Source organism: Phalacrocorax carbo, chromosome 1 (assembly GCF_963921805.1).
Source record: "Phalacrocorax carbo chromosome 1, bPhaCar2.1, whole genome shotgun sequence".
Taxonomy (NCBI): domain Eukaryota; kingdom Metazoa; phylum Chordata; class Aves; order Suliformes; family Phalacrocoracidae; genus Phalacrocorax; species Phalacrocorax carbo.
In genome coordinates this window covers 25,705,963-25,719,573 of record NC_087513.1, presented here as the reverse complement: position 1 = coordinate 25,719,573, position 13,611 = coordinate 25,705,963, and the positions used below count along the sequence as shown (strand labels likewise).

Here is a 13,611-nt window from a genome sequence, read left to right as displayed (position 1 = left end):
CCTTGTGCCCAAGCACAAAACGGGCTAAAAAACCTGCATCTCTTAAGATAATAGCTGAAGATGATGTCTAGGTACAGAGATATATATGTGTTTATAAATATATTATGGGTGTTAGATGTGGATGCTTAAACAATCCTTGAAGAGTCTTCTCTTGTGAGTCCAGCAAGAAGTATGGAAGGGTATTTAATGCACATAGAGGAGTCCGTGTTAGACACCCTTTCAATATAACCATCTGTGTAAAAAACCAAATCCCATTCATATACATCTCATTAGACTGTAAAGTTGACTTGACAATGAAACACAGGTTTTCAGATTATTTATTTTTCAAGCAATCTTGGGTATAAGATACAATTATCTTTCCAATAATATGCAAAGAGAGTTTAGAAGTAATCTTCATACAAAAGCTGAGCAATAAATTCATTTAAGTCTGAACTTAAAAAGCAGCATTGCACTGGGAAACAGAAATACATTCTGATACAAAGTGTTTCAAAAATAGTAGCAGTGTTTTTCGAAGAAAACACTCGGTAGTGCTCATTCTTTTTGTGCTCCAAAGAGATTACACATTTTTTCAAAATTCCCATTTTCTTTGCCTACTGCATCTCCTAGGCAGAAAAGCAAGCAAGGTGCATGCATATATACAGAATCGCAACTCCATGGTTGCATGTTGTCGGGTAAAGGAGGGAATAGAGAATTCTCGAGTGAAATCCTAGTCTCACCAAGCACTGGACTGGAAGGAACCAGCAGATAAAAGTCTAATTTTAACCCTTAGTTGCAGGCCTTTAATCTACCTGGGGAAGGAGGAGGCAGCAGAGAACAGAACATTCATTGCAGGCTCCATCCTTACCCCAGCTGCACGTACCAGCCGTCCAACAGACCAACAGCCTGTAGGGTCAGTGGGAAGCAAAGCAACTTAGCGGAGCTAGGATTTCATCCGATACTCAGAACATGCATGGCACTGTAACAGAATCCAAATTTGACAGTACAAAAGCATTCAGTGGTTCAGTATAAAAAACCTCCTCTGACAATAATACTCTGCCCTTCGTTCTTCCTTCTCCCTTTGGCTCCTCTCACCCTCCTCTTCCTTGCAGCTGCTACTTCATTACATATGCACAAAGAAAATCCAAAACCTGAGCAGCAAGACTTGGAGGTCAAAACTTCAGCTACTGTTATGGCTGCTTTTCCTATCAGGCAGAGCAACACCTGGAATTCCAGCCCCTTGGGACCATGATAATAGCACTATGGTTCTCAGGAGGTAAAGGCTGTGTATTTATCAGCAAAGTGCGCTTGTGAGCGAAGTCAAAAGCAAACAGCTTCCAGTACCAGTATTCAGCTTTAGAGAAGGGGAGCTCCAGTCAGTTGCACAGGGACCAGTACAAATGGTATCTGCCCACAGCATTGCACCTCACAGGCCAAACTGGTGAAGTCTAAGCCACACCTGCATTGCAAGGTGGTGTAGAAATCTGTGAGCAAAAGCCACAGAAGCAGCCCTGAACTGGAAGGAAGCAACTGCTGTTTTGTCAGAGAGAAGCTGCACTCAGGCTAAAGTTCAGTTCTGGGCTGATGCGGCTAAACTGCTGCTAGAGCTGGGCCGGCACGTCTGTGCAGCACAGCACTTAGCATCAAATGAGCTGGTACACTGGCAAACTCTCATCCGCCTAAAGTGGCACTGTATTGAGTAGTATGGATAGGCTCCCAAATGAACGCTTCAAAAGCATGATAGCAAAAGGACAGAAGCTAATTCAAAAGCAGTGATTTAAACCTCCAAGCCTACTGCATTTAAAAGCTGCTTATACTACACAGTCTCTTCCCTTTGTAACAGTACTTAACCCGGATGAGGCACACAGTGTAAGTGGAGAGAGTAAACGTGTCATTTGGAACGGCTTGTAAGCACATTAACGGTGTTGCATTTCAGAATGCCCTTCCTAGCTGCAGAGCTAAATGCTAATGTGCTCTCTTCACAGCACAAGGCAACACGTAACAGCAGGTATTTCAACATATTGCAAACAGCCTCCACTCTGTAATGGGAAAGGGCAAGTTTAAATTCCTCCCTCCTCTAATTAATTTAAGTTTACATTCACAAGAGAGGGATTTCAAAAATACTAGGATCTAGATTTCAAACATTTAACAATGGAACGTTTTCAAGATTTAACAGGATCTTATTTGCTAGTAGTGCAGAATTACTAAACTATTTCTTGCATATTGTTATTGTGAAAACATTCACAAATTCTGTTAAAAGGAAAGGGACAACAAGACTTACAATTGGAGTATCACCTTCATCTCTGTTATTCTGATAAATTATTTTTACCCCAGGAACAATCAAGCTTAATCAATGGAATTCATTAACCAGACTGTTACATCACAGAAGAATCCACTACTGGATTTTTCTTTCAGCTTAAATTTGTCTCAGTAATAATCTATATGCTTAGAAGATAAACTCTATTAATTAAAAAAAACAAAAACCAAAACCAACTCTCCTGAGATATTTTAGGAAAGATATAAGGAAAGATCTGATCGATGCTGAAACACGTACGTGAAAGCGTAACAGTTTTAAGAGGAAAATACCACAATTCATGCATCTGGGTATCTACTGTTTCTACATCAAAGCCAGGAGACTGGTTTTGTGGAAGGCACCATTTGTGAGTGAAACGGCAGGTGCTGCCTTTAGCTGGTCCAAAGGCGGGGACACACACCAAACACGGCCAAAACCTGATTCAATCCACTGCTTCCAGTTACTGTTTGATAATGCTGTGAGTTCTGTACACAATGCCTTCTGCCCGAACATGTTCAAGTATTGGTCCATAAACATTCTTTGTCAATGGTATAACCATACCTTTGGCACTTATTTCACCTGAGATGAAGGTAGGAAAAAAAAAAGGTGTTAAGTGATGTACTGGGTTTACCTGGCAAAGCTTTGGCGGGGCAGCTGTGAGGCGGCCTCTGTGAGGAGAAGCCGGGGCTGCCCCGTGCTGGACACAGCCGGTTCCAGCCAGCTCCAACCACCCGCCCCAGGGCAGGCTGGGCCCCACAGCCACGATGGCTGTGGGACCTCAGGGAAAAGAGATTTAGGAAAGGGCAGAACTCTGCGTGGCAGGGAGGAGTGAGGAAAAAAAGTGTGAGAAACAGCCCTGCAACACCAAGGTCAGAGATGGAGGAGGCGGTCCAGGTGCCAGAGCAGAGACTCCCCTACAGACCATGGAGAGACCACACCGGAGCAGGGGAAAAATGAGAGGAGGAAGAAGCAGCAGAGAGGACCTGTTATGGACTGACCACAGCTCCCCATTCCCCTTCCCCCTGTACCACTCCAGGCAAAGCGAATAGACTGAGTCGTCAGGAATGGAGGACTGAGGTTGAGCCTGGGAAAAAGAGGTGGGGGCAAAGGAGATGTTTTATCTTTATTTCTCACTATCCAAACCTATGTTTAATTGGCAATAAATTAATTTTCCTGAAGTTGAGTCTGTTTTGCCTGTGACAATAAATGGTGAGTGATCTCCTTGTCTTTATCTCAACCCATATGCTTTTTAATCTTATTTTGCCCCCCTGTCCTGCTGAGAAAGGGGAGAGAGCAGCTGGGTGGGCATCTGGCAGCCAGCCAGCCAAGGTCAACCCACCACAAGTAAAAACATCAATTTGCAATTATATAGATTTTAATTTTTATATTTTTACATATATATATATATGCAGATTTATCAACCTCGGCATTATGTTCCCACACAGCAGCAGCAGTACTGTATCAAACAACAAGGGGAAAAAAGTTTTAAATAGCAGCATGCACAGCTTGAATTTAATTCATAGAGCTGTGAAACTGATTAGATGAAAAGCATCTAAACTTCAAAAGTTTGCGTTTTGTTTTTTTAAATTACAAGAAAGACAAAAAAAAAGTTTTTGCTCTTTTCAGTTAGCCAGGAGAAGAATGAAGTTATAAAGATTAAAAGCAAGCAAGGGGAAATCACACTATTTCCTCAAACATGGTGCTGACTAGGCAGAGTCTGCCTGTTTGTTTATACACACAACATCATCAGGTAATACGCCGCAAGCCTCAAATTTGATCAATCCAGAAAGCAGCAGTGGAAGTCACTAGTTTGTTCAGCACAGGTATATTTTAGCCTGCTTCACTGTGGCATAATCAGTTGTAATTTACAATACCAAAGGTCCCCTCCACACCAGTGAAACACTTAAGATTAAATTACTAAAAGTCTCTATAGATTAATAAATTAAGAAGAGTCACTGAAACATGCAAACACGCAGATTAAAAATTCCTGTGAAGATAACAGGAAAAGTTTGGTTAAATTGAAAAAAAAAAAACCCACCCCAAACCTAAAACCCACATGTATATACACTTCAGAAACACTACACATATGCTTTCTACAGGCAGGAAGATCCAGCATAATGAAATACAGTTGCTGAAGCCTGAATAGTCACTTACCATCTAGAACCATCTTAGCAGCAATAGCTGTGGGGTATCCTACTGTTTTAGCCATTGCAGAATATCCTTTGTTATCACCATAGACAACCAGATCAATAAATTTGTCTTCCAAATGACCAGAAGGATGCCTGAGACCTATTTCATTTCTCATAACAATCATATCTCTCTCTCCAGGGCCTAAGAGAAAAGGACACAAGCTATTCATTACTTGTATTTCAGTCATATCAAGATGAGGTTCCTGATGAGCAAGGCACTACGCATACACGGCACATATATCAGGGAAGTCACTTAAGACAGGGACTGTTAGGGAAGACAGAATATTAAGGTGAAACTAAAAACATAACAGGGAAAGAAAAGGATCAATTGGGGGACTAGACAACATCACAAGAACACCTAACATGAAGGTTTTTTAATGAAGGTGAACAAACTAATCTAATTAAAGCTGATAAGACATATCGACTTGTTCCACTCACAGCCATGAAAAAGAAGAATTTCTCACATACCAAAGGGCAGCTTCATCTCCATGTGCTTTGCAAGGGCCCCCACAATGGAATCTGCTGCTGGAACTGGTTCATCTCCCAGTAAACCTAGCCTGGCAGAAGAAATGAGACAGACTTAGGTCATTGCCTATCAAGAGCTTAGTCTCAGTTTTGTAATTTCCAGCTTGTTCAGCATACCAGTCTAACAGTCTCAACGTGGACCAAAATGGGTAGAATTGCAAACATTTTTTGTACTTTTTTTTTTCTTTTTTAAACCTTTAAAAATTACTGGAACATTTTACCATTCCACTGCCTCCAGCTGACTTTTGTCCTTTTCCAGTTTGCTAAACACAGCTTCTTTAAGAACATGGTACTCAGCAGGTGGCTTAATTCCAACCAGTTTGCACATGAGCTCCTTCTGTATTAGGAGAAGAAAAAAAAGTTCCTGAAGGCCTGACATCTGTTCCCACTCCTTTTCAGTCAAAGTTTCGAGAACTCACTGCTCCACTACACTCAGTTAATCTCCAGGACGTCTGAGAAGACAGGTTATACATACAGGGGCACAGAGATAGTTTGAGATTTTTTAATCGCAACACATGAGAATAGGGGTCATCTTTTCCTACAACGCTTTGTACCCCACCACTTGGCTCCTTCCCCCTACTTTTTAATCTTATCCCTTCCTCTGGCAGTGAAGAAAGAACATAGAAACCTGCATAAACAAGGAACACTGGGAGGATGTTAGGGTGAAAGAGAAGCCACCTGGAGACAGCCAGGGAGTCAGGAACTTAAGGATATCTTTCAGCTGGTCTACAAATTGAGAATGTCCCTTTCAAAAGGAAGAAACAGACTGATGAGATGAACAAGGCTCTGGCAATCCTGGGAGTATTACTAAAAAGCTCTCTGAAGATTTTTGTGCATATCTGAAGGCCATTTTGTGCTTTCTAGTTGCTGATTATTGCTTGCTTCAATCACACCAAGACAGATCATGAACAGAGCTATGAACAAGATATGAAGCAAGCAAGAACTGCAGAGTCTGTTTAGAAGCTCAGGTTGGCCTGTCTCCTCTGCTTCCCAGGCAGAGCAGATAAAGGGTAAGTACTAAGATGTAACAATGTTGTGTAACCACGTTGCTGAGACACGGTTTTCAGCGAGACCAGTGAGATTATAGTTATTTTCACAGATTACCTAACACTGTACACCTATTCGGTGAGGCTAGAAGGACTGTAAATTCTAGCCCACTTTGCAAAAAAAACTTGATGATATCAATGTGGATTCCTGACCCTGGGACCAGACTAACATCAAGGGTCTGCTGAAGAGGGGAACGCCACGATGAGGCTGAGGTGAGGGGCAGAACTGGGTGAAGACTTGGTTGTCACCCCTTGCTTAGCCCCACAGCCCCCACTGTGCAGACTCCAATAATATGCCTCTGCCACTCCCTGCGCTGCTTATCAGCTGCCAGAAAATTAGGCCTAAACTTATGTCAAGAGCCTAGACATTTCTAACAGAACAATCTCTGGGAAGTATTTAAACCGACTCAAGAAGCTGTCACCCACTCGCAGATAAACACTAATCACAAGCACAACTCGTGGATGAAGATTTAGTTGTGTTGCTCTTTTAAATTATAGAAGCATGAATATTTTCACTGAACCGTGAGGCCTTGCTTCCTCTTTCTCCCTGCATTTATCTACCCAAACAGCCCCTGTTCAGCTCCAAAAGCTGTAGCAGGACGTGCTGTGGCGATTAAGACTCTGGGTAGAAAGATACATGGGGACTAGGGGCTTCACACCAGCTACAAAATTGGAGAATGGGAGTAACCCAGTGGAGCCCCCTCTCAGCTGGCCTGAGACCCCTATCACCATTGACCCTGACGCAGACTACCGGACCACGGAATAGGTCAAATCCCCCTTTCCCTCATTTCATGGATCTTGCTCTACCAATTTCTGTCTTATTATGTATTGGGTTTACTATATGGGTTAAAGTAACTTGCTTAAGGACAGTGGAAAATACAATAAATTGTGGTACATGTTAATCGCCTGGCGTATCAGTGAAGCGCATTAACAAACAGAATCTGTCTCGCTGAGGATAACAATCTGGGAACAGAGCATGACAATCAACCCTAAAGGTGAAAGAGGACAAAAATAATCTCAAAAAAAATAAAAGGAATTCCCATGCAGCAGCCCCAAAACCCCTGAAGTTTGGGAAGATGAGCAGTGCGTATGTTAGAGACAAGCAAGGCTGGGCCTCTTCACTTTGTGCTTTCTTGCCTTTAAGAACACTCAGGACATTCTTAACTTGGCATTATCAGAAAAATACTGTGCTCTCCTCAGACCATCACACAGCATAAGCTTGCTATCTTTTTCCAGATTAATCCTGATAAAAGCACAAAGGAAGGAAACAGGAGACAGATCTGAATTTTGTTAATCTGAGTAATAAACAAAGTTACTGTCTCAGCAGTTTGCAAAATGGAAGAAAAATTTCTCACAAGACAAACAGACCAGACAGTAATAAGCTGTTTGTCAGTTCTGCTCTCTTACCAAAATACGAAATTCCTTGCTTTACCCACAGAGACAACCAAAACATTGTCAAATGTAACAGCAGCAGATCATAGGAGTCATACCATGGCTGAGATTAAGATGAAGTGAGGCATCAGTAAGCAAGGCAGAAAAGCAGCACAACAGAAGACAAAAAAATACACTTAATATACTCCTTTAGGCATGATCTCTTACTTCCTGATGCCCTAAAAAAATACTTTTACACTGAAGATCCTGGGCCAGTACCAATATGGACACTGCGAACTCACAGCACTGAGGGCTGGATTCTGACTAACAGAAAATTTAAGACAATTTATAAAATATTGTACAGGACCTCTGAGGGCCACCTAGCCCAACACTGTACTTGAAGCAGGAGTACCACCAGCACTCAAGTCAGCCGTGGCTTTGTGTAGCTGAGTCCTGAAAGCCTCCAGTGTCAGAGACTCTGGAGCCTCTCAGGCAAACCTGTTCCAGCACTGTATTACATTCCTGCTGAATAAAATCTTCCTAATTTCCAGGAACAAAAAGCAGAGAAGACCAGAATGCAATACAATGTTCCCATTGCCAAGCGCATCCAAGCCTAACATTAAGAAAAATATTAATAAAACAGAGGAAATAAGGCAGAGTAATCAGAGTAACTCACCCAGGTTAGAGGTGGTGTGGTTGAGCTTAGCAAAGGATAAGGATCTGGGTTAATTAATCCTAGTTTTACAAAGCCTCCCATAGTTTTGGAGTATCCCTGAAATAAAAGAATAACATGGTTAAAATTAATAATCACTTGAAACTGAGGTGAGTATTTCTCCTTGGTTTGAATGTAGTGGTGGGCACAGCCATGGTGGCTTTAAGCATTATTCCCATGGGAAGACAGCCACAGTAATGCGACGCCAGTGGGGTAACTGCTGCAGAGCGGTACCTTCCCCAGCCCCTCCCTGCCCTTCCCCATACTTTTTCAATACCTCTTTAATGACTTTTTCTGCTGCCAATACCTCATGGCAAGCAGCATTGGTTCATGAGATCAGAGAGCTAAGCTGGCCAGCACCAGTTCAAACTCCAGCACGTCATTACAGACAGGGTTATATCGGCCAGCTGGCCCATAAGCAAACTAATGACTACAGAGAGCCCAACGCTGAACTCAGCTCAACCCAGTTTTATACCAGTGTGATTGCACAGACATCAGATAAAATGATTTTTATGTATCTTTCCTTCAGGAACATCAGACAGACAACCGGGACAGCAGTGGAATGGTATTTAAAAGGAAGTGCAAAGGCTGCAATAGGCTGCATGATAAAAGAAGTCTCAACTGGTTTCTGTTTATTTTTGTTTGTATCCCTTAACACTCCCACATAGCTGCTGGATACCTGAAAATACTTACATGCAAGTGACTAGAAACACTGTAAAAAAGCAGAATGGTAGAAATAAAGCCACATCAGAGAGGGCTAATTATAATTAGGAGCCACCTCCACCAGCACTAGGTTACCAGCTCAGACGGACTTGCGGTGAGCTCCTTCTGCGACACCTCTTTTTAAACTGATTCCATTAGCTATCTGAATTTAATCTATAAAAGGCACTGGGAGATGTTAGCCTCCACTCTGGATGGATTGCTTTCGTCTCTGCAACACAGCAGCGTGTGCAAAGTGCCAACATGAACTTGTGCCCTGCTCAGCACTATGTTTGGCATGTAGGTACCATACAGGCAGGGGTGTGGCAAGCTCCTCCATGCAACCCCACCAACATCACACCAAGCCAAAGTGATGGACCTGCTTTGGGGGTTAAGAAAACAGCACTAACCACAGAAACATCGTTCTTGCAGCACCTGATAACAACTCTTCATGTCACCCTGACATTTTTGCTTTTCCTTGTGCTAACACTTATACAAAAAAAGAAAATTCTACCAGGCACCAAATGGAAGAGTAGCTGCTGTCATATTAAGAATTCATGACGAGATAGATGCCTTCCACATATTTTTAGCTTCTGAACAAGAGATTGTGTCTAGACTAACAAGAAGAGAGCTACTGCAATTTGTAACCCTTATTCCCCCACACTGGCCTTCCATCTTCTTTTGCTAAGCAAGCCTCTCTCCCACCCAGAAATAACAGAAAAATCCTGCTGTATTGCAACAGAGGAATTAAGAGGGAAAGGGCATACGCACTCCTCAAGCCATGTACAAAACAACAACTTAAACCTTGACATAAACCTTAAGTCAATAGACATATCACAACATCCATAAAAGCTTTTTCAAGCCTTCAGTATGGTTTTAGGTTTACTCCTTCTTAATGTATGTTAGCCCATAAAATAATTAAAAAAGAAATCTGAAAGAAAACTATATTATGTTTTGATTCTGCTTTGTGAACCTACCAAATGAAAGCAAAAGAGCCTCCCAGTTAGAAGGAAAACACATTTATCTCTTAACATTTTACTGAACTGATCAAAATGTTAAAGTTGCTCAAATTCAAGTTTTCCAGTTACTTAATGAAAAACTTTCTCGGTTTTAATGGAAAACCATAATTTTCTGTAAGATTTTAACATCAGATTTTTCACAGGAATATATGCAAACTGTAAGTTCAAATTTTTATCAGCTTTAAGGTACTTTCTTAAAAATACGTAACAGCAGCATACATCACACAAACCCACCAGATCTATTCGATTTTTTAAATATCTTCTATTGATCTGATACCAAATACAGAGCCAGAGGAACAAAGAAACACAGACACAGACTATGCAAGCCAACTGACCAGCTACCTAAAATAAGTAAAATTATTTTTCTAGTTTGCAACAAACACCTGTTAAATAAACCAAGTAAAACTACATTAAAAGAATGAAAGTGCTTTCTGGTATCTCTCAGTTGGGATAGTGGAGAGCTCATAAATAGCACGTACTGAGCTAAAAAAGGCTGGCTTTTAAATACATAGTTTTCTGGAAATGACAACATTCATCTCTTGAGGAAAACAATAATTAATAATAATAACAAACAACAACTTACTTTGTATCTTAAGGTGCCTCTCAGCAAAGTGCGAGCTGTCTGAATACCATACGGCTCAGCATATTTTGTACTGTCTCTATTAGGAAAACCTTCAAGATTTAATCCTGGGAAAAAATCCATCGCAGTAACAGAATCAAGTAATGCTCCTCCAGCTGGAATATTGATAATCTAAATTTTGTGAAAGAACAGCAATATTATATTGGTGCAGTGTTATTTAATTTATTTTACAACAGAAAAGATGAAGTATACTCAAGATAGGAACAATAAGCCTAGCTTTTCTAGTGCAAGCAAAGGCCCAACCTAAATAAAGCAGTTGCACAAGCCATTTAAGCATATTCTCTGATGGAGGAGCACGTACTATGTCAGCCCTCACTAATCAAAGGGCTAAAACAAACCACATACTTCTCGCACACACTGATAATTCCTGCTGCACCTATATTCTAGTGGCAGGTTCCCTTTCCACTTACATTAGCGTAATTTTGGAGCACCTCCCCAAACTACACTAATGTGAAGGGAAAGTCTGCCCATAGGCTCCCTGTTTCTTGGTCTATTTTTTTTATTCTCTTTTTTTTATGGGGGAAGAGAAGGCGAATGCAAAGGGAAGGATGGGGGGGTTGTTTTGGTTTGTTTTTTTTTTCTTAAGATTAAAATAGATCAGGTGATACCACACTGATACAAAACTGCTGCCCACATCTATCTTTACTTGCAGCTACAAAGCACAGAGAGAATGCACCGTTGAAGGAAAACTAAATAAGGTTGACTAGTTCTATTATCACTCACAACCAAAGCCTTGAACCCTGCTTCCTTCAAGGAGCTGATGCACAGATCTGCTATGCAGCATCAATACAAACCCATTTTGTGACTTTTGAGCAAAGGGCCAAGGTTTCCTTCTAGAAGAAAGACTAAGCCAATGAAGTCTGCATCAATGCCAAAAGATCTTACTGTGTTCGTCAGGCAAAACACTAGTGTGGAAGAATCCTGCACAACAGTCAAAGACAGCTTTAGTGGCTGGATTTAGTGGCAAGGAGGAAAACCTTGCATAATTTATTTACAAGCTCACACAGCGCTCTCATAATGAATCAATCATATACATGATCTAATTTCTCCTAGCAATGGGTGAAACAGGTCAGAACTAAATAAGAAGCATTTTCACATTCTCCAAGAGACCCTTTCATCTGAAACTTATAACTTAACTATGTGTTGTTGCTTTTTTTAATAATGATCCAACGTACAGTCCCTGAATTTCTCCTTTCTTACTGCAATAAGAACACTAGAGCACCAAAATGTCATGATAAAACATCTCAAAAGATTTCTCAGTTTTGCAGATCAGAAGGTTTAGATAATTAGCTGAACTTTACAGTGGTTATACAAGGCAGCCTCCTTGACATTTGAAGAGCCTCTGCTCAGTAACTACTCTGAGCAAGTGGGAGTCATCAAGCAGATAGGACTGGAAAGCAGAAATGCGATAATGGCTTGCAATAGCTTTGCACAAATCAGTTATGATATTTCCATAAATCAGATGCAGTGACATTTGCGAGGTTAAGTCTACTCTAATGACTCTTGCACAAACAGCAAAACAGAGCTTATATAAAACACATCAGAAAGCACTGTACACTTTCACAAACCCACTCAGTGGGTCACTGGTATTACAGATTGCACCAAAAGAAATCAAGAGCTCTGCTATACACTGTGCAAGTATAGAACGAAGCTGTTTGGTTTACAAACACGGCTAGAAAGAAAAGCAAGCAGAAAGATGCTCTCACCTTTGTTTCACAGAGCTGAAGACAGGGCAATTAAGCAACAAAAGCAACACAACAGGGATGGAAGCTGAACCCAGAACACCAACCTCAATCCAGTACTTTAGTCATTAGAACATGCTTATTCTTTGCAATCAGTTTCCATACAGTATGTAAGAATTAAGCTGGCAGCAGCCAGGCACCATCACACTCCAAACACAGAATTAAGTGAGGTATGCAGCTTGCTTAGGCAACTGACTGTCACTGGTTTGGAAGTAAACACAGCACCTTACAAATCCCAATTCCCCTCTTAGCCCAATAACACCTTCTTTGTCTGGCTTTAAATTGAAATGTTAGGATTACTTCACCTCTCCATTTTTTAAATACGTAGCAGACTGAACTGTATTCAGCAACACTCCTTGTGGGCTCCAGCTGAACTTGTATCTCAGAGGATTGTCAGAGTGCTCTGGAGCTGGTAGGCCACCGCAGAAAGAAGTGTAGGATACAACCTGTCAGATTCATCCACAGGAAAGAAACAATGAAGAGAAGGCAGACCAGGATGCAAACAGTACAGAGCTACCCTGCAGAATGCCCATGAGTCTTTAAACTTTCTGTTGATGTTATCCTCCAAATGGGCCAAATCAGATGATCTACAGTGGACAGGGGAAACCAAAAGAATATCACTGAGCAACAGTGTCAAGCTGTCACACTGCAGGCACTGCCCGTAAAGGAGAGAAAACCAAAACGTACACCGGGGCAAAGCCATCTCAGTTGATGGTCTCACCAATTGGATTAGTGGGCACCAAGTTCCAAGCATCAGAAAAAGCAAGATGTCCAGAGCCCGTTAAGCATCAGTGACATGCCCCAAAAGTGGGTGGTGTTAAAGGAACGACTTGACTAATAAAATCTTGGCAGAACTATGCACTACCTGCTAACCTTACCGTAGCACCAACTTCTTTTGCCTTGTCAATACATTCCATCGCCAACATATGGTCAAGACCAGGATCCAACCCCATTTCGCTGATAACTGTAATACCAGCAGCCTCTACACTAAAATAACAGAAATGCAGAGCTGTCAGAATATTCACTATTACTGGCCTTTTGCCTTCAGGAAATGTGTCCAAAGGCCCAGAGAACCTTCCCCAACACAGCAAATTCCAGGCTTTGTCTGAAGCTTGTGGAAAAAAACAGAAGCAGATGTTAAAACCTGAACAGTGACAACTGTACAAGAGTCATTCTAGCCTTGGTTTCTCTTACTTTGCTGCCACATCTAGGAGCTGGTGGAAGAAGAAACTCCTACCATGTACTCCATACCCCACATTCTCCTGGATGGTGCTATAATGCAGGAAGGTAGTAATGCAGAGGACAGCACAGAGCTAGTCATAATTGCCCTAAACAGCTCCTGCAGGGGAGAGAGACTGAAAAGCTTACTTTCCCAAATTACAAGCATTTGGGTTTTCTT

The 13,611-nt window shown here is 41.5% G+C and overlaps 1 protein-coding gene across 4 annotated transcripts in view; it reads right to left on the bottom strand.

The window, feature by feature from the left end:
- Positions 1-300: 300 nt before the first annotated feature.
- Positions 301-13,611, bottom strand: part of AASS (aminoadipate-semialdehyde synthase) — a 33,098-nt gene continuing 19,787 nt past the window's right edge. For 3 of the 4 annotated variants that reach the window (XM_064446561.1, XM_064446553.1, XM_064446580.1), the window contains 8 exons: positions 13,091-13,199; positions 12,518-12,658; positions 10,414-10,581; positions 8,077-8,172; positions 5,205-5,320; positions 4,927-5,015; positions 4,424-4,600; positions 301-2,848 (listed from right to left, as the gene is read on the bottom strand). In XM_064446561.1, the coding sequence (XP_064302631.1) occupies positions 2,730-2,848; positions 4,424-4,600; positions 4,927-5,015; positions 5,205-5,320; positions 8,077-8,172; positions 10,414-10,581; positions 12,518-12,658; positions 13,091-13,199 (1,015 nt within the window). In that variant the 3' untranslated portion in view covers positions 301-2,729. Of the gene's footprint in view, positions 2,849-2,908; positions 3,726-4,423; positions 4,601-4,926; positions 5,016-5,204; positions 5,321-8,076; positions 8,173-10,413; positions 10,582-12,517; positions 12,659-13,090; positions 13,200-13,611 lie in introns of those variants that run through there. The other variant, XM_064446570.1, reaches the window with a different exon arrangement.